We start from the raw sequence: 25,142 nt of genomic DNA on the forward strand, positions 1-25,142 counted from the left end.
GGACATCAGGCCTCCGCACTCCCTACAGGGCTTAAAGCCCGACTTCCTCGTCGAAGACATACCGATTTTAACAAGAATACACCACTAGACTACAAAGTATCTAGAGAGCACTGGGAAAAAACCGTTGCGCGTCGACGGCGCGGAAAAAAGGGAACTGACGTCATCACGCCGACGTGGGCTTCTTATGGCTCCGATGACGTCGCACGGAGTCGCGTGCGGAGCCGATGTATTGTGACGTCGCCCACGTCGACGTGGAATGCTGGGGAAGAAAAGTTCCGTGGAATGCTGGCGCAGGGGATATTCACAAGGTGAGGAATCCACTGGCAGATGTATCCATCAGAAACTGTCAGTTTACTCCACCGGGGAGGAGGGAGGGTCGCTTATGACTATAACAGAGATACCCCTACTACAGAACTGGAGTTACAGGTAAGAAACTACCCCTTCTGTAGTAGGGGATCTCTGTGTATAGTAATAATCTATGAAGAGAATGGCAAGCCCATCCCAACCAAGAAACAGCGGTGGAGTAAAAACCGAACACCAACAAATTACTGTGCAAACAAATTCCTCAGCGAAGCCTGTCCAACCTGCGCATCTGCCCTAGCATCAGAGTCCAGGCAGTAATGCTTTGTAAACGTATGGACCGACTTCCAGGTGGCAGCCTTACAAATGTCAGCGATTGGAACATTCCTCAGAAAAGCTGTAGTCGCTGCTTTGCCCCTAGTCGAATGCGCTGTAGGCTTACCCCCTAACGTCTTATTAGCTTTCTGATAACAGAGCTGAATACAGGACACAATCCATCTGGAGATGGACTGTTTCGAGGTAGCTAGACCAGTTCTTACCGAACCGTAATTTACAAACAGTTGATCCGACCTGCGGATGTCTTTTGTCTTATCTAGGTAGAATTTCAACACTCTACGCACATCTAGGGAATGCAGAGACCTCTCCGCAGGAGAGGAAGGATGCTGAAAAAATGTAGGCAAAGTTATCATTTGATTTACATGGAAATCAGATATCACTTTAGGTAAAAACTTAGGATGAGTACGCATTACCACTTTTGAAGCATGGAATACAGTATACGGCTCTTGACAACACAGGGCCTGAATCTCACTTACTCTCCTGGCCGATGTAATGGCCACAAGGAAGGCAGCCTTCCAGGACAAATGCTGCAGAGAAGCCTTATGAATAGGCTCAAAAGGCTCCCTCATTAATCTGGACAACACCACGTTCAATTCCCATGGTGGAGAAGGTCGTCTAACAGGGGGAAACACCTTACGCAAACCCTCCAAAAAATCCTTAATCACAGGGATTTGAAAAAATGAGGTTTGGGAAGGGCCCTTTCTATACGCAGTCAAAGCTGCGAGATGAACTTTAATAGACTGAAAGTTAAGCCCAGATTGAGCTAACTGCAGCAGATACGGCAGAATAACATCTTCTTTACAGGATGTAGGGTCAATGTCCTTTGCCGTGCACCATAAGCAGAATCTCTTCCACTTATAGGCGTAAGAAGTCCTCGTAGACGGTCTCTTCGCCTCTTTCAAGATCTCCATACAGTCCTGAGGTAGGTTCAAGTGTCCATACTGTACTAGCTCAGGAGCCATGCTGCCAAACTCAAGGACGAGAGATTGGGGTGAACCATCTGTCCTCCGAATTTCGTGAGAAGGTCCGGCCGACACGGCAGGCGCCGGTGTGGTAGAACAGACCGGTGAAGAAGGTCGGTGAACCACCATTGCCTCGGCCACTCCGGAGCAATCAGGATCATCCTGGCTCTGGATTGCGACAGCTTGATCAGCACCGCCGGAATCAGGGGAATGGGTGGAAAGGCGTAGAGAAAGCTGTTCGACCAGCTGATCCATAGTGCATTCCCCAGTGTCCCTGGTTGGTAGTACCTGGACGCGAAGTTGCGGCATTTGCTGTTTTCTGCCGTAGCGAACAGATCGATATCCGGAGTGCCCCACTCTGCGAAGACGTCTCTTAGCACGTCGTCGTTTAGCACCCACTCGTGATTTTCTTGAACGAGCCTGCTGAGCGCATCGGCTTGGGCATTCTGCACTCCCAGCAGATGGGTTGCCGTGATCGTTAGGTTCCTGGCCACCAGCCAATTCCAGATCGTCTGTGCCTCCCGAGACAGCGTGCGTGAACGGGAGCCCCCCTGCTTGTTGAGGTAATACATGGTAGTAGTATTGTCCGTCTGAACTAGCAGGGAGTTCGTCTTGAAGGAGGGATGGAACGCCTTCAGGGCCAAGTGTACTGCTCTGAGTTCCAAAAAGTTGATGTGGTAAGTCATCTCAGTCTGTGACCATATCCCCTGAATCTGAAGGGGGCCCGAATGCGCTCCCCAGCCATGGAGAGACGCATCGGTCACTATGGTCTGGACCGGAATATCCTTGTGAAAGGGAGTCCCGTTGCAGACATTATCTGAGGAGCACCACCATTTCAGAGACTGTAGAGCGTGTTGGGACAGATGAATCTTGTCCTCCCAACGCCCCCGCCTCTGGTCCCATTGATCCTCCAGACATTCCTGCAGAGGCCTCGTATGCAGACGTGCATTGGGGGTGAGAAAGATGCATGAAGCCATCGACCCCAGTAAAGAGGCCACCGTCCTCACTGCAGGAGAGTGGGCTGAGAGGAGGTGCAGGGCCTTCCAACGGATAGATAAGCGTCTCTCCTCCGAAGGACACACGCTTGCGTTCAAAGTATTGACTGAGGCCCCCAAGTACTGGAGACACTGCACAGGGATCGGCACTGACTTAGTCATGTTGATGTGCAGTCCCAGGCGATGAAGCAAGGCAGCTGTCCTGTTGAAATGACACTGGGCTTCCTGGTACGTGGAAGCTTTGATCAGCCAATCGTCCAGGTAGGGATACACAAACACTTTGTTCTTCCGCAAGTGTGCTGCCACCACTGCCATGCACTTGGAGAACGTCCTTGGTGCCGACTTCAGACCAAACGGGAGTACTGTATACTGGTAATGGTTGTTGCCTACCAGAAACCTCAGGAACTTGCGATGCTTTTGTGCGATCGGCACATGAAAGTAAGCGTCCTGCAGATCTATGGCGCACAGCCAGTCTCCTCGATGCAACTGAGGGTAAATCTGATGCAGGGACAACATACGGAACTTTTCTCTGCGGATCCACTTGTTTGCTTGACGCAGATCTAGAATAGGCCTGAACTCGTTCTTGTCCTTTTTTCTGACGAGAAAGAACCTTGAGTAAAGACCTTTTCCTTGTTGCCTCAAAGGAACAGTCTCTATCGCCTTCTTCTTTAACAGAATGTCCGCCTCCCACTGGAGCTCTCGCACCATGTAGGGAGAGTGCACTGGTGGGACCTGTGGAGGCGGGCTGGTGAAACGAAGACTGTACCCATTGCAAACAATATTCAGCACCCACCTGTCCTGAGTTATTGTTCTCCACTCTGCCAGGTAGTATTGAATACTTCCCCCTCGTCCGTTACCCGCTCCGGTGGGGGGAAGTGACCTTTGAGGGCTTCAACCCGGCCGGGCCTTTGTTCCCCGACGAGGATTGATGCTGTCCTCTGCCCCTCTGGCGCTTTTGAAAGGACTGCCTCGAGAACTGTTGTTGTTGCTGGTGTTGTTGTTGACCAGACTGACGCCCTTGGCCGCGTTGTTTAGAATAACGCCTGCCATAGGAACGGAATGATCTCTTCTGTTCCTTGGGTTTTTCCAACCCCACGGCTTTCAGGGTTTCTGCTTCGGCCTTCATGCGGGCCATTTCGTCATCCGCATGAGACCCGAACAACGTCGTGCCAGAGAAAGGTAAGTTAGCAATCTTTTGCTGCGCTTCAGGCTTTAGAGAGGTAAGTCTCAGCCAGGAATGTCTCCTCATGTGTACTCCATGACAGTACCCATGGGCCGCCAGCAATGACACATCCCCGCTGCACTGATGATCTGGTTGGAGACCATCATACCCTCATTCAACACCTCCTGGAAGTCTTCCCGTTTATCCCTAGGCAGGGAGTCAGCAAACTGTTGCAGGAAGTCCCATAACGATCGGTCATAGCGACCCAGCAGAGCGGAGGCGCTAGCAGCCTTCATAGTCGTGGCCGACGTAGAGCACATCCTCCTACCCAAGGAGTCCATCTTGCGACTCTCCTTATCCGGAGGAGCTGTTGAAGAGGGCGACGTGGCATGTTGCTTCCTAGCCGCAACCACAATGACAGAGTCCGGGGGAGGGTCCACCCTGAGGAACGCCGGGTCCGAATCAGGGGCCCTGTACTTCTTTTGCAACCTTGAGGGAGCAGACTTCACCACGGCCGGTGTCAAGAAGACCTCCATGGCTGGTTCCTCCAGACCTGGAACCAAAGGGAGGAGGGGGCGTGATAGATGCGCCTTGTGTAATGTCTCGAATATCACAGAGGTAGGGGGAACTGGTACTGTCACTGAGATTCCCAATTTTGCCGCCCCTCTCATCAGAACATCTTGGAAAGTGGCAATATCATCCACTGGCGAGATTCTAGTAGGCGGTGTTTCCGATAACGTGGGGGAAAGCCGTCCAGTGCCAGAAGAGTCCGAATACCTCGTGCCTCTGGAGCAAGATCTATACCTCCGTCGTCCATGCCTTGTGTGAGTGGACGATCTGTGTCTGCTCCGTGACCTCCGGCGCGATCTAGAGCGTGATCTCAGTCTCTTAGGAGCCACTGGCCGCCGAGGAGAAGGCGGGAGCTGTGGCACCAGAGGCGGTGGCAGCGGAGGTGGCGCCACCGGGAGCCGGGGGTCAGGTGGAGGAGGAGGAGAAGGAGGCGTAGGATGCTTCTGAGGCTGAGGTTGCGGTCGCGGTAGAGGCAGTGGCAGCGGGTCCATTGGCGACTCTCTCCGTCCATCACTCCTTGCAGGAGAACCCGGACTAGCCCTGTCCGGACTTCCGTCCACCCTTCTCTTCTTTGCGGGTCTACCCCGTGAAGAGGCCGAAGTGAACGAGGAGAGTATCCTCCTCTCCTAGATCCACGACTGGATATCGTAATCACTGAAGAAGTGTCACCAGTCCTTGACGTCGAACCGTGCGTCGACCTCGTACGGCTTCTCCTCGCCGCTGAATGCAAACGGCGTCCCCTGCCTTTCCTCGACGTCGAGCTTCGTCTCGACGGCGAGCCTCTCGACGTCGACGTTGAGCGATGTCGCCTCGACGGCGATCTCCTTCACCTCGACGGCGATCTCCTTCGCCTCGACGGCCATCTCCTTCGACTCGACGTCCGTCGCCGGTGGCTCCGCGTCGATGTCGTCGATCTATGAGTCGACGGCGAAGGGGGCGAGCGGGCTCGCCTCGACGGCGAGCGGCGCTGTCTGCGGGGCTCAGTACGACGTCGATGGTGTGTCGACGTCGACTGTGAAGCCTTCGACGGCGACCTAGTCCGAGGTCTCGCCGGCCCCTCTCTCGACGTCGAACGACGAGGACGCCGAGATCCAGAGCCCTGGATCGACGGCGAACACACCGGTGCTGTACCTCTCGCCGTCGACGTCGTCGTCCTCGACGTCGAACGGGATCTTCCGGCCGGTAGCCGTCGTTTCTGCTCCTTTTTCTGCCCGGAGGTCCCTCCAGTGGCTGAAGCATGGGCAGAGGATGGGGAAGGAGATCCTCCATGCCCAGAAGCCCCACCTGTTCTCTGCTTCTCCTGTCCCTGAAGGCGAATCTTCTCTCTGTCCCTCAGGGTCCTCTTGGAGAAGGTCTTGCAGATGTCATATGTAGCAGGGACATGTGAAGATGATAAGCAGAGAATACAGACATCATGTGGGTCCGTCTTGACCATTTTCCTCCCACACTCAGGGCATTTATCAAATAAATCCATGCTAAGAGTGGGTCAAACTGCACCAAACTACAGGATGCAGCAGAGAAAGGCTCTAGACGTCGAATGTGTGAGAAGTTGGCCTGATGTATGATGTCACTAGTACTAGTGTACACCTTATATCAGTCCAAATACCCTTATGGTGATTGGTTGTAAAGTCAACCTTATAGACCAGCTATCCTAGTGGTAGCATAGACAAGAGCAGTCTTAGGCTAAACTCTGAATGGCATGTGAAGCCAGCTGTGATACCATATATAATCCCTTGAATACCAAATGAAAGGACACCACAACAGATATATATATAAAATAAAGTGTATTTATTCTAGTCAAACCCTCAGCACTCTTTATGAGATTAGAGGTAAGTACAACACAGTCTTATTTATGCATACATTAAGTCACACAGGTAAGTAATACAGTTAGGCCCTAGGGGCCACGCAAACCATATACTAAGTAAGTGGTATAAGGACCACTGTCACGGAAATAGGATAGGCCTAGGCCTAGAGAATCGCTGGGGCTACACTATACTACCAAAGGTTAGGAAGTGGGAGGCCCACGGGATTCAGGTGCAGAGTGGAAACACTCACGCGTAATGCGTAAAAGTCACTAGCAATAGTACAGTTTAGAAATAGATAGATTTAGGACACTTCCGGAGTAGCTAGGAAGTCGAGACTGGAAAACTAGACACTAGGATAGTCACTATCCTGATGAGCACCGGAGTACCCAAGTTTCCTAGCCCACAGGCTGCGGGTGCATAGGGGTGAAGTTGCGTCGGGCTTCGTCGTCGACTCCTATGGGTGCCTGAAGAAAGATGCTGACAGGCAGTCAGTGAAGAGTGTCCGGTGGATCCCAAGGCTGGGATCAAGAAGAGAGGAGACCTGCAAGCAGAAGGGACAGGGTCAAGGTCACTAGCCAGTGACCACGTGAAACCAGGAAGGAACCAGGCGATGTCGTGAAGATTGCAGGTGAAGGTGAAGCTTGTCGCTGCAGCCACGAGGACCAGGAAGCGTCGAGGACGACCAGGACCAGGAGGCGAGCTGTCCCACAAAGGCTCTTGCTGTCGGCGGCGTCGAAGTTGGACTAGGACACACCAAGCCTTGGCAAGCGGAACCCACGCAGAACGGAGGACTTGCTTCTGGTGCAGACCAGGAAGGTCTGGGATGCTTCTCTTTTTCAAAGGAGCAGGAGCCAGTCTGGAGGAGCCAAACCAGCGCTGAAGATTACGGGGTGCGTCGTCACAAAGGCCACTAGCCAGCGGGCAAGCAACCGGACAGACGCGGCAAGCAGGAAAATGCAGAAGGGCCCCACGCAGGACTCGTGGAGTGTGGGGGGCTGGTCTTTGGTGCAGATGGTGCTTGGGGTTGGGGCTTCTCAATCCCCGGTGCACAACTTCGAGGGTGCCTCAGAAGCTGCGCTTGAAGATACTAGCCACTTTTCCCAGGTAGCCGGTCCCACGTCTCTCGTCGCCTCCACGGATCTCAGCTCTGCTGTGGATGTGGATCAGGGTCGGAGAAGTCTGGAAGTCAAGGCTCTGGTCGGGCTCTGCAGTCGGTCCCTCGTAGAACTTTTAGCAAAGCAAAGGGTAGTCTCTTGATGGTGCCTGTTTGCACAGGGTAGCCACTCCTTGGCCACAAGGGAGATTCTTCAGTCTTCTTCTTTCGTCGAATGTCGAAGGTCCAGAGTTTCTGTTCAAGTTTGCAGGTTCAGGATAATCTAAAGTCTTGAGGCCCAACTCCCACTCTTATACTAATCTGGGGGGCTGGGATACCTGCTAGGTCACGCCTTATGGGTGGGACCTGGGAGGGGGTGGTTACACCCACTTCCCTTTGTCCAGTTTCGCGCCAGAGCTGGGGCTGGAGTGCCCCAGCGCCGGTTTGAACTGGACTATGCAAGGAACACCTTGTGTGCCCCAGGCATGTCTCATTCCTTTCAGCCCACCCTGCCCCAATACACTAAAGGCTGTCTGGGGAGGTGCTAGCACCTCCCCAAGCAGGAAACCTATTGTCCAGGCCTCCCTGGCTGGGATCACTCCCAGCAGCAGGAGGTCAGACTTGTGTCGTGGCAGCAGCATCCATTTTGTGATGCTGAGGCTTTGGTCAGAGGATAACAGTGAAGTATGATTTTAACATGTCTTTCCCTCTAGAAGGGGGGAATAATATCCTCATGTCCAGAAATGGTATGGGGGTATTATTCCACAGTGTTAGACACCTTACACGACATGTTTCGATAAAGCCAAACCATAGTCACCATAACCGTTTAAGATTATAAGGCACTTTAAGAGTATATGGTAGGTAATATCATAGAACAGCTATAAGGACATGGTTCCGAAAGCTGCAGACAGGCTCAGCTCATGCTAGGGCACCATCTCACATGTTACCAAGCACTCTGCCTCCAGGATTGTTAAGGCCTGCCATAGGAGTGACTGATAGGTGCACATGTGTCTATATGTAAGTTAGGTATAGGAATACTACACCTAAGCAAGGGGTGATTACACGACCTTGCCCCAGCTGAGTGATCAGCCAGTTGTGTCAAAATGGAAGGCCAGGCCAGGGGTGGCATAATACATGCTGCAGCCCCTGGTAGGCCTAGGGTACACCTATGCCCTGGGTACCTAGGGTACACTGTACAGGGGCCAATAAGTTGATCCTATCCAAATGGGTTATGCACCTAAAGTACATAGTATTAATTTAGAGAGAGAACAGCAGGGCTGTGGGTCTGATTAGCAGGCCCACAGCCACATCTAAGTCGAAAACCAGTAAAGCAAAAGCAAAAAGTGGGGGTGAACATAGAAAGCAGACCCTACTCTCCTACAGAATGAACAAACTTTTATTCTTCAAAAAACAATTTTAGTCCAATATCCACCCAAAAGGGTAGAGCTCAATGCTCCCGGGTCCGGCTAGCAGGAGCCGGAAAAAAGAACTGAAAGTAACTTGCTTTGGCTGTGCATCCTGGAATACCGGGGGTCTCTGGAGAGTTCCTTAAAGGCACGGTATCCTTTTAGCAGACACATAATGACAGCCTATAGGGCTTGTCTGTCCACCCCTTCCTCTCTATTGTTTAAAGGGATTTTGGTGAAGAGAGTGTGATACAATAAAGGAACATGTCAGATGTGAATAAAAATGACATTTAAACTTTATTTTGGCTTTTGTGTTCACTTCAGAGGAAGTGCTGGCCAGTGCAACCATATTGTTATTAGGCTGTATTATTTTGTCTGTCTCTTAAGTGTCTTTGCAGGTTTGCAAATGCAGGACAGCTTAAGAGATATTTTGATTGCTCCGGGGTCCCCGCACATGGGCGGGACTATTCATAGATTATGACTATACACAGAGATCCCCTACTACAGAACTTCAGGTCCCACTGCAGAGCCCGCATGCGCCGCCTGGCGTGATGCACTAGTAGGATGCAGGAGGCCATCAGCCCCAGAAGCCGCAACACTAGCCTGACCGAAACCCAGGATAGAGGCCGAAAGATGGGAATCAGGGCCTGTATATCCCGGACCCGCTGTTCCGGTGGATGAACCCGGAACAGCGCCGAATCGAGAACCGCTCCGATGAAGAGGAGCTTCTGAGAGGGGCTCAGGTGTGACTTTGGCACGTTGATGGAAAACCCTAGCAAATGCAGGAGATCCGCCGTAGTCTGGAGGTGGGAGACGACTGTCTGGGGCGAGCCCGCCTTCAACAACCAGTCGTCGAGATAGGGGAAGACTGGAACCCCTGATCTGTGCAGATGAGCTGCGACCACCACCATCACTTTCGTGAACACCCGAAGGGCACTGGTAAGGCCGAAGGGGAGCACGGTGAACTGAAAGTGCTCCTGACCCACCGTGAACCGCAGGTAACGCCGGTAGGCCGGCAGGATGGGGAAATGGAAATATGCGTCCTGCAAGTCCAACGCTACCATCCAGTCTCCAGGGTCTAGGGCAGCTAGAACCTGAGCCAAAGTCAACATTTTGAACCGATCCTTCCTGAGGAAGGCATTGACGTTCCTGAGGTCCAAGATAGGGCGTAGGCCTCCTTTGCCCTTCTTGGGAACCAGAAAGTAGCGGGAATAACAACCACAACCTACTTCTGGGCTCGGAACGCGCTCGACGGCCTCCTTGGACAAGAGGGCCGAAACTTCCTCTTGTAGAAGATTCAAATGATCCCCCGAGATACGGTGGTGCTGCGGTGGCATGGCTGGAGGGGTCGTCTCGAAGGGGAGGGAGTAGCCCCTTCGGACGATTTGCAGCACCCACCTGTCCTAAGTAATGGTATGCCAGTGGAGCAGGTGATGGCGAACCCAGCCTCCCACTGGCGTGGAGTGGGCCTGAAAGCTCGGGCTAGGAAGGCTTTGAGGCAGATGCTGCCGGGGTGGATGTGGACTGACCGCGTCGTCCTCCACGTCCTCCACGTCCGCGACCGCGTGCAGGCTGGTTCTGCGGCCGGTGGCTAGGCGGACGTGAGGAGGTGCCCCTTCCTTGGCCACGAAAGGAGAGAAAAGTGGAAGTTTGTGGCCGCGGGGCCGAGAGGCCCAAGGACGTGGCCGTAGCCCGGGAGTCCTTGAAGCGAGCCAGCGCACTGTCCGCTTTCTCACCAAAAAGGCGAGCGCCATCAAAAGGCATGTCCATGAGTGTGCTCTGGACATCCCCTGAAAAGGACGTGGACCGCAGCCAGGCGTGACGTCGAAGAGCCGGCGTGACGTCGAAGAGCCACCGTGGTAGAAATCGCCCTACCCAGCGAGTCCGTAGTGTCGAGTCCACATCGGATTGCATGGCGCGCTGCATGTCTCCCATCGGCCAGAGCCGAGGAAAGCCGCGCCCGGGCCTCCTCCGGGCACAGTGGCAGCACGTCCTCCACCGTATCCCACAGAGAGTGGGAATAACGGTCCAAGAGACAGGCGGTGTTCAAAGACCGCAGGCCCAAACTGAGCGAGGAGAACAGCTTCTTACCGAACTGTTCCAGTCTCTTGGAATCCCGGTCCGGAGGAGCGGACGGGAAGGAGGATTGGAAGGTAGAGGCCTGGATAACCAGACTCTCGGGGGTGGGGTGTTGGGACAGAAAACTGGGGTCGCCCGGAGCAGGGCGGTGGCGCCTGGCAACGTTCCTATCCAGAGGAGGGACTGTGGAGGGCTTGGACCAGGTGCCCTGCAGAACGTCAGTGAGGGCCTCATTGAATTGCAGCAGAGGCTCAGTGGAGCATGCGGCAGACTGAAGCACCTCAGTGAGGATGTTAGTCCTCACAGCCACGGCAGGCAGCTCAAGCCCAAGGGCTTCGGCCGCCTTGCGCAGCACCATAGAAAAAGCTGCACCCTCCTCCGAAGCCACAAGTCGGAGGAGAGATGAATCCAGTGTCCGGTGAGGTATCCAATCCACTGGCCTCCCCCAGTTCATCTGCCCAGTCCTGAGAAAGTTGCCCTTGAAGGGCCATAGGGTCGTCAGACCCCTCCCATTTGCCCCCGTCATCCGATTCCTGGTAAACAGGAGGAATGATTGGAGCCGGTCGATAGACAATATGTGTCTCTAGCGGCGTCGGATGCGGCGTCGGGCGGCGCCGCATCGGCGTCGGGACCGGACAGGGGCTGAACCGGGGATCGACGTCGACTGGAGTCGGCGTCGGGGGTGGTACCGGCGTCGGCGCAGGAGGCGTAACGAGGTCGACCGGCGTCGATGGGGGCCCAGGCTCGGGCCCCTCGGGGACCTGCGGCGTCGGGGCCGGAGCCTCCAACGGCGCCAGGGCCGGAGCCGCCGGCACGCGAGGTCGCCCACTCGAGTCCGCGGGGCTTGAAGGCGCGCCAGCGGGCGTCGACGGCGGGGCCCGGCTCCTCATGGCCGAGAGGAAGGCACTGACCTCTGCCGGCGTCGCGTCAGTCCCAGGGACCGGCGGGTATGGGGACTTGCGCGGCGCCTGCGGCTCCCGCGGATCCGCGGGGGTGGAACCACCCGGACCCTCGGCCGAGTCGTGCGACCGGCGAGGGGAGTCCGAAGAGTGGTGTCGCCTCTTGGACTTCTTGGAGTGCTTCGACTTACCCGAAGACTTCGAGCCAAACGAGTGACGATGTTGAGTGCGGCTCCGCGACCGATCCTTGGACCTCCTCCTGGACCGGGATCGAGAGGGGCGCGGAGCCGAGTGGCGAAGCTCGAGAAGCTTGCGGGACCGCTCCCGCCTAGCTTTCGAGGTCAGGGCCATACAATCGGAGCACGACTCCGCGTCGTGGTCGAGGCCCAAGCAGTACAGGCACCGGCGGTGATGATCGGTCACCGACATCAGTCGGTGACAGTCGTCGCAGGCCTTGAAACCAGGCATCCTACCGGCACCAGAGTCGAGAAGTGACCAAAAAGAGTCGAAAAAGTTAGTCAAAAATTGACTAAAGGGGTAGCTCTGCTGGATCAGCGCTTACTGGCGTGGAAAAAAGAAGAACTGACGTCAGCGCGCGAGGGCGGCGTCTAAGTACTCCGACGACGTCATTCCGGCGCACGATGCCAACGACGGAGGCGGAGCCGCAGACGACGCCTAGCGACGCGCAAGGGGTATTGCTGACGAAAAATCTTCTGGATCCAGTCTGACGCCTGGGGATATTCTAAGGTGAGGAATCTAACTAACATGTTTCTTTCAGATGTAAGTTTCACCCATTTTTTCCGTGACTACGAGGCGAACAGGTAAACCAACATCACAATTGAAGTATACACAGTATACAATATAAATATACACACAGTATAAAGAATCATAGGAAAAGCAAATGAAATTAAGCATTCCCTATAAACAAAACAAGGCATTTAAAATACACAGGAAACAACTATGTTAAATAATTCATAAAACCTTTGGTGTACAAAGGTGGACAACGGGGAGGAGGGTGGGTCAGTGAGGAATCCACAGGCAGACACTGTATCCACCAGAAAAGGCGTTACCGAAGGAAAGTAACTTGTTCTTCTGATGGATATATCTGCCTGTGGATTCCTCATCTTTTGAATTGAATCCCACAGCAGTCCCACTCCCGGAGGAGGGTGTCCACCAACCTATACCAAAAAACCTGAAGCACAGAGCGTGCAAAATGGCCGTCCCTCCTAACCTCAGACTCCAAACAGTAATGCTTCACAAAGGTGTGGAGGGAGGTCCAAGTTGCTGCCTTACAAATATCAACAACAGGAACACCTCTAGCCAAAGCAGAAGACGACGACTTAGCTCTGATACCTTCAGGAGGTTCCTTCTTGGCCAAGGCGTAGAAGATCTTGATGCACAACATGATCCACCTTGAGAGAGCCGCTTGTGCACAGCCTTGCCTTTCATTCGCCCAACATAGCCCACGAAGAGCTGATCGTCCAGCCTCAGATCCTTGGTTCTGTCCAGATAGAAACTGACAGCCCTCTTAGGATCCAAGCTATGAAGTCTCTCCTCCTCCTTGGATGGGTGAGGGGGGAGGATAGAAGGTAGGTAAAGTAATGGATTGCCCAAGGTGGAAAGGGGTAACCAACCACCTTAGGCAGGAAAGCAGCCCTGGCTCTGAGAACCAACTTTTCTGCATGAATGATCAAAAACTGAGGTTTTTCAACTAAGAGCCTGAAGCTCACTTACCCTCCTAGCTGAGGTAATAACGATCAGAAAGAAAGTTTTGAAAGAAAGAAGCCTCAACAGACAACTATGAAGAGGCTCAAAAGGAGAACCCACCAAGAATGTAAGAACACGATTTAAATCCCACAGAGGCATAATGAAAGGAGTGGGAGGAAACCTATTAGTAAGGCCCTTAATTAACCTCATAACAATGGGGGACTTAAATAAAGAAGGCTGGTCCGGCAAACGTAGAAAAGCCGACAAATATCCCTTTACTGTAGCCACAGCACCACCCTGCTGGGCCAAAGAAAGAGAAAACTCTAGAATGTTAGACAAACGGGCTTTCAAAGGATCAATTGACCTCTCTCCACACCATTTAACAAATTTGGACCACCTAGAGGAATAAATAGATTTGGTGGAGTGTCTCCTGGATGATAAAATAACATCCACCACATCCGGTGGGAGAGAGAAAAAACTCAGGTTGCCCCGTTCAATCTCCAGGCATGAAGGTGCAAGCTCTGGAGGTGGGGGTGTAGAACCTGCCCCTGCGAGAGGAGATCTGCCCTGAGAGGGAGACGGAGCAGAGGGTGCGATGAGAGGTGAAGTAGTTCTGTGTACCACACCCTTCTTGGCCAATCCGGGGCGATCAATATGACTTGGGCCCGGTCTTGGCGAATGAGGAATCAATGGTATGGGAGGAAATGCGTAAAGGAGCTGTGAACTCCAATCCAACTGAAACACGTCCCCCAAAGCTCCCTGCATCGGAAACTGAAGACTGCAGAACGACGGGCAGTGCGCGTTCTCATGAGTGGCAATGAGATCCAACCGAGGAAATCCCCACATCTTGAAGACAAGATGGACTATCTCTGGATGACGCCACCACTCGTGATTGGCCGAGTAATGCCGGACTGAGACTGTCCGCATGTCCATTCAGCACACCGGCCACATGATTTGCAAACACACAAATCTGATGGCCCAGAACCCTGGACCAGAGTCGAAGAGCCTCTCTGCAGAGACGATATGACCCTACACCTCCCTGTTTGTTGATGTACCACATCGTGGTAGTGTTGTCCATCAGGACCTGAACTGACTGACCGCGAAGGGACAGAAGGAAAGCCTTTAGTACCAAACGAATTACCCGCAATTCCAGAAGGGAATCATTTCCTGAATGTCAAGAATCCTCTGCGGAGGTGGAAAGGCTCGACACACTGTAGTATCCAGTAATGCCCCTATGAACAGGTTGGGCTGCGAGGGCACCAGGTGAGACTTGGGTACATTTATCCAAAAACCCAAAACGTACAACAGCTGCACTGTTAACTGCAGATGATGAAGCACCATCTCCGGCGACATTGCTTTGAGCAGCCAGTCGTCCAGGTAAGGGAAAATAGGAATTCCCGACTTTCTGAGATGAACTGCCACCACCGTCATCACCTTTTTGAAGACTCGAGGAGCGGAAGTAAGTCCAAACGGGAGGACCGCAAACTGGTAGTGTTGGGACCCTACCATGAAACGGAGATACTTCCGATGCGACTTCAGGATGGGGATGTGAAAATACGCATCCTGCAAATCGATCAACACCATCCGGTCTTCTTGCTGCAACGCCAAAAGAAACTGAGCTAGGGTCAACATCTTGAATTTCTCCTGCCTGAGGTAAAAATTCAAGACCCCGAAGTCTAGAATATGCCTTTAACCTGCCATCCTTCTTGGGAATCAGAAAATACCGGGAGTAGCATTCCTGAATCCTTTCTTGCTCCGAGACCACCTCTATGGCACCTTTTTGCAATAACACAAGAACCTCTTGGTGCAGAAGCAACAAATGGTCCTCTGAACACCCGCCCTGGCGAGGAGGGTAAGGAGGGGGGAAACTCCTGGAATGGAAGGGCGTACCCATTTTCCACAAGATTCAAAACCCAAAAGTCTGATCTTATAGATTTCCAATCTTGTAGAAAATGGGACACCCGACCCCCTACAGGACCAGCATGCTCCTAATGGGGGGGTCTAGGGCTGCTTTCCAGAGACACCAGTGGCAGGGGCGGAGGAGGAGGAGAGTTGACGGTCTGCACCCCGCAAACGACCTCTGGTCTTCCCTCTGTAAGTTTTGTACTGGAGGTTCTTCTGCTGCTGTAACTGAGGTTGTTGACAGCCTCGAAAGGAAGACATCCTGCCAAAGCCATGATACCTTTTAAAACCAAATCCTCTAGATTCAGATTGGAGTCCTAAAGATTCAACCGTGGCTCTACTGTCCTTAAACCTCTGCTGCGCAGAATCAGCCTCTTCCCTAAAAAGCCTTGAACCATCAAAGGGAAGATCAAGAAGAGTATTTTGAACATCAGGAGAGAAACCTGAAGATGTAAGCCAGGCATGCCTTCTTGTAGCAACTGAAGAGCCCATCACTCTTGCCGCTTGAAGTGTTCAATCCAGACTGTATAACCTGACGAGCTGCTGCCTGGGTATCCGCCACAATCTCCTGAAAAGATATCCGATCATTCCCCGGCAGCTTTGGAATTAACTACTTTGCCGAGTCAATCAAGGCATGGATATACCTCCCCAACAAGCAGGTTGCATTGGTGGATTTCAAAGCCGAACCTGAAGAGGAGAAAACCTTTTTAGCAAACTGTTTCAATTGTTTTTTAATCCCTATCTCCAGGAGTCTGGGGAAAAGATCCCGTCGATTACTTTGAACAAGAAGCCTGCACCACCAAACGTTCAGGAGAAGGATGACTTGAAAGGAATGTAGGATCATTTGGAGCAGGCCTATACCTTCTTGCTATGGTGCTTGAAACCGCAGGTGCAGAAAGAGGCTTCCTCCACACCTCCAAAATAGGCTCAGTTAAAGCCTCGTTAAATGGCAAAAGAGGCTCAACCACAGAGGAAGGAGAATGTAATACCTCCGTCAGAATATTCGGCCTGAAATCAGCAGTGAGAAGCTGGAGATCTAAAAGTTCAGCAGCCTTTCTAATACCTGCATGATAAGGCGCAACATCTTACGAGGGTAAAGCCTTTGGAGATGAAAGTTTCCATTCTGGGGAAGTATCTAATCCACTTGCCTTCTGAAGGATCATCCTGCTGATACTCCTATTCCTCAAGAAGCCTCTGTGCCTCTCTCCTAGATCTCATCTTCGAAGCAGGCACAAGCGCCACACGCGTGCCGACGAAACAGGCACCGGTGGTGAACGTACAGTTTCAGACGCAGGTAACGGCGCTGTTTCGAAGCCGAGAAGGGGAGCGACCTCCAGATGGAGCCGGAGACCGAGAGACCGGCGTCGAGAACATTGGAGCCGGAAAGTGCCAGGACGGCGCCATCTGCATAAAAGGCATGAAAGGTGCCTGGACATAATGTTGAGGAATGCTCAAATTAAATGCAAGCGGACCCACAGGGCCCGAAGACGCACTGGTAGGGTAGGCTGCCTTGGCAAACATGCCATACATCACATTGAGGAACTGCGATGGATACGTACCAGGCCCAGGAAAGGATGGTTAAGGAGCCGTATCCCAAAAAGCCGGGAAGTCACCGGTGACATCGGGCCCAAGACAGGAGAAGTCGCTGGTACCGGTTCAATAGAATCCCTTGGCGCCGGTAAGATCTCGGCCCAGGAATACCCTTCGGCATCGGTGAACGCGCCTGAGAACCTGTCGGCGTCGGAGAACAAGCTGGAGGAGAAGGAGAAGGCGATGGAGAAATTACATTTCTAGAACAATGTCTCGGAGCCGGTGAGGGCGATCTCGAAGCCCTACCTTTTGACGAATGACGTCGAGAATCATGCATCCTCTTCAGCTTCGAAGCATTCGAAGTCTACGACTTCAATCTTTTTCGACTTCTTTTCTCCTTTCTTGCCTTCGCCATGAACAACTTGGCCTCACGCTCCTTCAAGGCCTTCGGGTTCATCTTTCGACAGCTGGTACAACCATCGATGTCATGGTCCGAAGAGAGGCACCACAAATAGTCTTCGTGGGGTTCCGTGATCGACAAATGGCCCCCACATTCTCTACAAGGTTTAAACCCTGACTTCTTCGCCGCCATCGCACTGCCACTCCAAAGGAAACAGCAGAAACAAAGTAACTAAAGAAGTATAACGGAGAGTCCCAGAAAACAGATATGCGTCATTGGCGCGGAAAAAAGGGAACTGACATCAGTTCGCCGACGAGGTCTATTTGTGGCTCCGATGACGTCAGACGGGAGTCGCGAGCGGAGCCGTGTCACTGTGACGTCCTCGTCGACGTGGGAGAGCTAGGAAACAGTTTCTGTGGAATGCTGGCGCAGGGGTAATTCAAAAGGTGAGGAATCCATCAGAAAGGCTACTCTAAACTAATCCTGGATTCAGTGTCCTAGTGGTAGGTAGGGTCGTAAAAGTACGAAAAAGGTTACAGTAGTGCCATATATTCTTGATGAAACGTCTTCTTATGTAGTTTGGTAAATGTTAAATCTCTGATACTAATCAACATTAGCAATCCTTGCTTGGCTCAAATGTGTCAAGAACTATAAGCTATGATGAAATGGAATTTTTCCCCAGTACCAGGCAGGGTCTGCCCCCCTTCTAGGTACCAACTTGGAATTTTCAAGTTTAAAACACACTGTTCCGTACAACTCCAAGCTCACAGCAAGCGTCACACCCGATTGTGCCATTGAATCCAGCAGCACTCTAGCAGGCACTCCAATGGTCGACACCAGGAAACTAGGTACACGTCTCATGATCTCGTGTCTTGGTGAATGTTGAACTCTGCCATCACGCTTTGGAAGATGCAGCACAGCATTTTAAAAGATGCCACCACAGCCATTAGCTGCCCCAATCAGCTTGACCACTACGTAATCCTCGAACAGCAAAGTACAGGAAACCGCCACAGTCCAAACAGTCTCTGGGGTGTACTGGGGTGAATGTATGACATTGTTCTGCATTCTGTCCATCAACTGTTGTTTTTACATTTGTAACCCCGAGTGGGAAGGGTATGCCCAGACGTGGGTCCCGTGCTCTCCATGCCACTGGAATAAAGCTATCCTGGCTGAAGAAGGGTGAAACCCCGAAACCGGTCCTAGGATGCTTGTTTCCAGTCCAGGGAGCACCTGGCTTGACAGTTCGGGCTGGACTGTTCCCATGAGGCACAGGGTCAAGACTGATTTGCATATGGCTGGGTTCAAATTGAAATGGGATGGCGAGCTAAAAAACGATGGATTTAGGCCCAGATCTCTGTACTGGGGTGAATGTATGACATTGTTCTTCATTCTGTCCATCAACTGTTGTTTTTGCAACAGTCCAAACAGTAGCACACTCACTTTAGTTTCAAGGCAACCACTTTAACTTCACAGAGTTTTAAACAATAGTCCCCCTTAACACAAGAATCTTGTTTTGAAGTCTGCATCCAGCAGAGGTACACCACTGCCCGCATTTAACTTGTCGCCAAAATGAGGGGTTCCATTAAAGGCACAAATTAAAGGTGTAAGTTGAATAAGATAGTTAACTCCACCCATATTCATGGCTCCGTCTCCTTGACAAATAGGTCTCAACTGACTCAATAACATTCCACGCATCAATAGTCAACATACAGAACACTCCAAGTCATATACTCAACATTCTTGTGCACCTTCCAGGATGCCACAATAAACATTACTGCATTAGAGGTTCATGCCTCAAATCCGACAGCTGTTCTTTTCTACAGTAAAATTTGATAACGTCTAAAGTACTTAACTGATTCCAATAATCTTGGTCTCTAAAATTATATAAAAAGACACTTTATTTTTCCTAATTAGTCTTGAGTTTCTTCTAGAGTGTATGTCTCATTTATTGATTCTGTGTGTTCAACACATGCTTAGCACTACCCTCTGATAAGCCTAAACTGCATGCCCACACTACCACAAAAGAGAGCAGCTGGGGTTATTAATGTAAGCCCTGTTCGCCAATAAGGGTCGTCAGGACTTTCTACATAGTATACTTCATTTTGGTGCATTACATAAAAAGCCAAGTTCCTACACCAGATAAACCACAAGACATAGGTAATGTAGATAAGAAAAGAAAGCAATTGGGAGACTAAACTAGGCTAGCAATAATGTACTCTCAGTACCACAAACACAAAATAATAAACATTTGCAAATAAGTGTTAAAGAAAATATAATTCCAGAGAGCTTTAATTGTGAGATGGTTATGTACACAAATGCAGCTACAATGTAAATTAGTACCAACATAAACTTGAAGATATCCCAGGGTGGCAAATGAGCCCTTACACCCTCATTATGAATATGGTGGATTCATGACAGGGAGATACCAGGGTCTGAATTAACAATCGTGGACAGCATGTCCATGTCAAGAATAAAACCCTAATGAGTACCTCTCCCGGGAATGGGAACAAACAGGCCAGAAAATACAAGTCCATTTGCGATGTTCCATTTTCAGGGACAAATCCGCTGATATTTACTACCTGCTGTGATCAGGTGGTACATGTCAACAGGGGGGAACCTATAGTGAGGTAGAGTCTGGAGAGTTTGGGAATGAATGGCCTGGCTGGTGAAAGCGTTGCATTTTTTCCCAGGGCTGTGGCAGTGGGTCGTGCTAGGATGGGCTGATGCAATGCTCCCTGTCTCAGCCCCCTTTGCTCTAGTGGTTTTAACAGGGAAGGATCAGCACACATGCCATGGGTTCCTGCCCAGTATTATTAAATGTAGGAACATCGGGCAACTTGTAATCTGGCAAAGCAGTACCTTCCAGGAACACTGCTCTGCTAGACTAGTAGAGAGGAGAGCAACAGATGTCAGATACCACAATTCCTATTAAGGCACAAAAAAACAGACCTGCTGACATTCCCCCACTGTGTGCAGGGGTGAACATCTCACTGTGACGATGTGACCTTTTCGGTGAAAAGCGAACCCACTCCGGCAGTTCTGGAGATGGGAGTTCATCACTGCTTGGCGTGTACTTCTGTGCCTGCAAAATGAGAATATCCATTAGCAGAGAAATAAAAAGTATGTTTAATGTTTATGCATACTTTATCAATTTAGTTAATTTTTGTGAAAACGCGTCCTCATCAAATCCAGGAAATAATGACTGAGCTAACAGAATTTAAAAGATTAAGGACAGCAAGTTAGAAAACTATATGGGCAACAGTAATATTTTGTGTTGGTAACTGATTTGACTTGCATCTTGTGCAGCTTAAAAAGTGCCAATCCATTTTTCAATATAGAGGATACGATCTGCCTTCTGGTTCGGCTCTTAAAATCGCAATTTTATTTATTACTCACAGTGATGTCGGTATCTCAGCTTTGGCTACCTTTCCCTAACAATGGATTCAGGATTGGCAGCAGCAGACATTTATGCACAGAAAAACTTCTCATTTTACACATACTGGGCATCAGTCTTACCCCTGAATCCCACTGACTCTTCCCACCATGTGTTCACATGTTTCTACGAAAATCCAAGACTAAAGCACACAATATAATCTATGGGGTTGGTTCTGTTGTATTCTCAAGGAGGGGGAGAAAGGACAAAGACAATCAAAATCCACTTAAAGGACTTTTTACTTACCTTTTGTCCAAGTGAGATCCAACTGAAAGGTCTTGCCGAATTTCCAGGACAAAACCTACCTCTTGCAAGACAATGCAGCAGGAGAGTATCAATCACAAACATAATGATTTGTGGACTGGTTATACAGATGTGTGCAACTGGTATACGTCCTAGATAACACACTGATGATGAATTTTCACTGAAGTGAGCCTGTTTGTGGCTAGTTTGAACCCTTCAAAATTACATAGGATTATGAAATGTAGGAGACTCCACTTGTTAATGACTGGTGGTGCAGTAGCTGGGTAAGGCAGGCATTACTGCCAGAAAGGTCGTCTAAGCAGTTGGAGAGGTATGGTTTCAGCATAACAATTGTTAAAGCACATTTTTGGTTTATGTACATTAACATGAATCATATGCAAATGGAACAATAATTCTGCGGTGTACAGAACTATGTTTTCCAGGCATATGCCACACTAAGCCTCAACTCAATCCTGTATTTGTATAGCTGCTTCATAACATTCATTTTGTGTTTATATTTCTCACTGACAATGCATGCAGCAAACTGAACACTGTGTTTTGTAATAATATGCTGCTCTCGAAGAACTTCAGAGGAAGCCTTTATATATTTGTCAGGCTCGTCCTGTTCTTTTACCATACTCTATGCATCTATGAGTTTTCCATTGTTTGCTTGACCAGATTTGTTCTGACACCTCGTACACCACCGGGTCACCAGAAGCTGGTCGAACCCAGGTACCCAAAAAGGCAGCATAAAGAGAAGCCTTAAAGGACAGAAGCGGCTCCACATTCCCTGTCCCACGGTGAAGGACATCAAGTAAAGGGTCCACAGACAAGGGCGCTGAAGGGGTTTGCATGTTCAAAATCTGAGTGGCCAAAGAGACCACTCTGAGAAAAGCTGCACCAGCCTCAGTAGCCTTCCAAGACAGTGAGGGTGCGACCAATGCCCAACTGAGGGGAACCCCATTGATGAATAGGGTCCTGATGAGGCTCTTGAGGAGGCGAAGAGCCTGCCGGGTGCTCTTGAGGAGGTGGGGATCCTGCCGGATCCATATATTCTAAGGGAGTTACAGGCAAGAAGGCATCCGACGTCGCTGGGCGTGTGGCCGCCGCCAAACTATCCCCAGACGCTTCCGGAGAAGAGTCAACAACAGGGCGTCGATGCGGCGCCAAAACTACTTAAGTAGGCGCCAATCGAGCTTTGTCCGGTGCCGACTCGACTCCATCCGACGTCGAGTTGGCTTCGTCCGGCGCCAGATCCACAATAAGGCCCCCTTCCGAAGAAGAAGGCGCCGGAGCCAGGGATGCAAGGCTCCGGCACCGCACTGGCGCCAACTCAGCCTCAACCACAATAGGCTCCGACTCCGGAGAAAGAAGCAGAGGCCGAGGCGTGGAGGCGAGTCTACGGCGCCAGAACGGCGCCAGAACGGTGCCGACCCCGGCTCCGGACAGGCTGCCGCCTGCCCAGAAGGCGGAGGCGTGCACAAAGAAAGGCTTTGAGCACCAGCAATCACCTGCGACGCCACAGGGAGCCCCACGGGACTATGCGGCGCAGCAGGGGTGCAATGGGTCGTAGAGGGGGACCCAGCCGGGCTGCACCCTGATGACGCCATATGGATCGTAGAGGGGGAAACAGCCGGGCCGTGCCTTGACGGTACCACATCTCCGATGTCCCTGGAGGGCAAGGGCTCATTTGACGCCGGGGGCGAACCCACCGGCGAGTCCGTCGGGGACCCCACAGGTAGCGGAAGCCCGGAGGACGCCCCAGGGACGGGAGAGGACCCAAGGGAGGCCTGCAAAGCCGTGACATAGGCTTCCTTTTAGGCCAGAGTCGCCCCGCACTCGGATAGGGTGAATAGAGGGAAGACGACTGTCGGGGGCGCACGTCCAGAATGTTCCAGGGACCAGTACCCCGGACAACAGATGAAAGTGAGGTCGAGGACCTCGGTGACATGCTCCGCAACTTCCCAAGAAGTGGTGAACGTTGACCACAGTCCCCAGAGGGCAATCGACGGCGGAACTGCGTTGAAGAGGCCGGGAGACGAGACAACTCCGACCGGGACAGCCGCGCTGAAAGAAGCTTCATCCGGCTCTCCCGCCGGGACTTCGGCTTGAGGTGTTGGCAGGCGTTGCAGTCCGTGGAGTGGTGGTGCTCGCCCAGACACCAAATACAGATAAGATGCGGGTCCGTCGCGGACATTTGCTGCGCACAGGAAGTACAGGATTTAAAGCCCGAGGACTTCACACACTGTTCCAGACGCGAAGCGTTTAAAAAGGGGCCTGAAAACAGGCCAGAGGAACCGCTCACTCCAGATCCGCGTTGCACGCGGAAAAGAAGGAAACTGACTTCAGCGCGCCGGGAGGGACTTGTATGACCTCGCTGACGTCACGTACGTGGACGATGTCAGGGCGGGATCATGTGGCGCCTTCCCGCGGCGCGCAGAGGTGCTGCTGCAAAAAAAATTCCGGATCCAGTCTGACGCTTGGGGATATTCTAAGTTAAGGAATCTGTGGCTAGATGTCTCTATCAGATACAGCATACAGAAGTAATCACAATTAGGATGGTAATTTTTTTATTTTATTTCCTTTTTTTGCATCATAATTCTTTATTGAAAACTGAAAATGTAAAAGTTGAAAAATACATAAAAGTGCAGCATAACATAGTGAATACACAATAGTCAATTATCAATACATATGTTAGCGTGCCACAAAGGAGAGAAAACTACATATAAGAGAAGGGAAAAAGTAAAGTTCAGAAAAGAAAAGACAAGAAACTGAGTCGAGGGAACCAATGCTGTATAGAATATGCTTGAAAATTCATAACGGGCCATGAATAGGACGGATACATTTGTACCTGCAAAATAGTAGATGTTTACGATATGAAGGAGGATGGAAGATTAGAAAAGGTCATAAATAGATAAATAAAAAAATAGAGAAATAAATAGACAAAAAGGGACGTAAGTAAATATATAAATGGCTAAGTATATGGATAAATAAAAAAATAGATGGAAAATTAGAAGGATGAACAAGTAGGAGAATGAATAAATAGATGAATGAGGAGGAATGCGGTCTCCTTACCCGGAGAGTGGCCGACAAGGAAGGAAAGGAGACGAAGAATAAATGTGATCAAGGGAAGGAAACCATTCAGGAATCTCGGAGAAAAGGAGCCCATACTTGTTAGAACATTTCTTCTTGATCTTGTAGCCTATATATTACACGTTCATGGGATGCCATCTGTATCATTGCTACCAACCAAGCCTCTTTTGAGGGAGGACTGCATGATTGCCAGTATCTGAGGATGTAAATTTTAGCTGTAGAGTGTGCAGTATGTAAAAGACGATTCTGTGTGCGTGTAAAGTCAGATAAACTCCCAAGATCATGCACTAAGAATGGAAGCGGTAAGGGGAAATCTGAGGGGAATTGTTTCCTTTCGAGTAACCCCAATTTGGGTCCAAATGCATTGAATAGAAGGACATTTGCAAAGTATATGAGGAAGATCACAATTAACAACAGAGCATCTCCAGCACTTAGAATGTGGTAATAGTCGTGCTCGTTGTAATTTCAAAGGTGTCCAATACCAGTCATGAACAGTTTTGAAAAGACAACATTTTAAACGTGCCTCTCGGGCACTTTTGTCTAAAACTTCTAATATGTCCGGCCAGACATCTTCATGTACAGTAATTTGGAAGCGCTCCTGCCATTTTTCGCGAAGAGAATTAAGAAGTGGTTGTGAGTACAAGTGATTAATTAAAGTACAATATATTCCCGATATCACACCTCTATGTCGTCCACAAATAAGAAGATAGTCTAATATCGGGGATGATTTTAACATCCAAGGGAGAGGACCCAAACATCGCCTCAAGCAGTGTTGCAATTGCAATTGCCGCGAAGACTGGTGCAATGGGAGATCAAATTTCTCAGGAAGTAGGTCAAAGGATTTCATCTCTACATTCAGTATAACTTGATCTAATGTCAGGATTCCTCTCGATTTCCAACTGGACCAATGAAGTGCGTGGCCATTTTTTCAAATACTTTCATTACCCAAAGTGGGGCTTTAGAATGCAAACGATTGAGCAACCATTAGGAGACGGTGTTGCTCTATGCCATGCTTGATATGTAGCTTGAATCCCAGGAAGTGGAGGAAATGTTCGTGGGTTACGGGATCCATATTAAAATTGAAGGCCGTCATCAAGATTAAGCAGGGAGTGTTCTGTTGTGACCCATTGTGGAGCGTCAGTTGCACCTGGGAGCAAATAAGTCAATTGTGAGAGGTGCGAAGCTAAAGAGTAATGCTCTAGTGATGGCAAACCCAAACAACCGTGG

The 25,142-nt window shown here is 50.7% G+C and overlaps 1 protein-coding gene across 4 annotated transcripts in view; it reads right to left on the reverse strand.

Moving 5' to 3' along the window:
- Window positions 1-25,142, reverse strand: part of DLG5 (discs large MAGUK scaffold protein 5) — a 1,132,805-nt gene that overhangs the window by 622,912 nt on the left and 484,751 nt on the right. For all 4 annotated transcript variants that reach the window (XM_085608570.1, XM_085608569.1, XM_085608568.1 and 1 more), the window contains one exon: window positions 20,096-20,228. In XM_085608570.1, coding sequence (XP_085464696.1) covers window positions 20,096-20,228 — 133 coding nt within the window. The remainder of the gene's footprint in view (window positions 1-20,095; window positions 20,229-25,142) is intronic.

The sequence above is a fragment of the Triturus cristatus genome, chromosome 1_2, assembly GCF_964204655.1.
Source record: "Triturus cristatus chromosome 1_2, aTriCri1.1, whole genome shotgun sequence".
In the NCBI taxonomy this organism is placed as follows: Eukaryota; Metazoa; Chordata; class Amphibia; order Caudata; family Salamandridae; genus Triturus; species Triturus cristatus.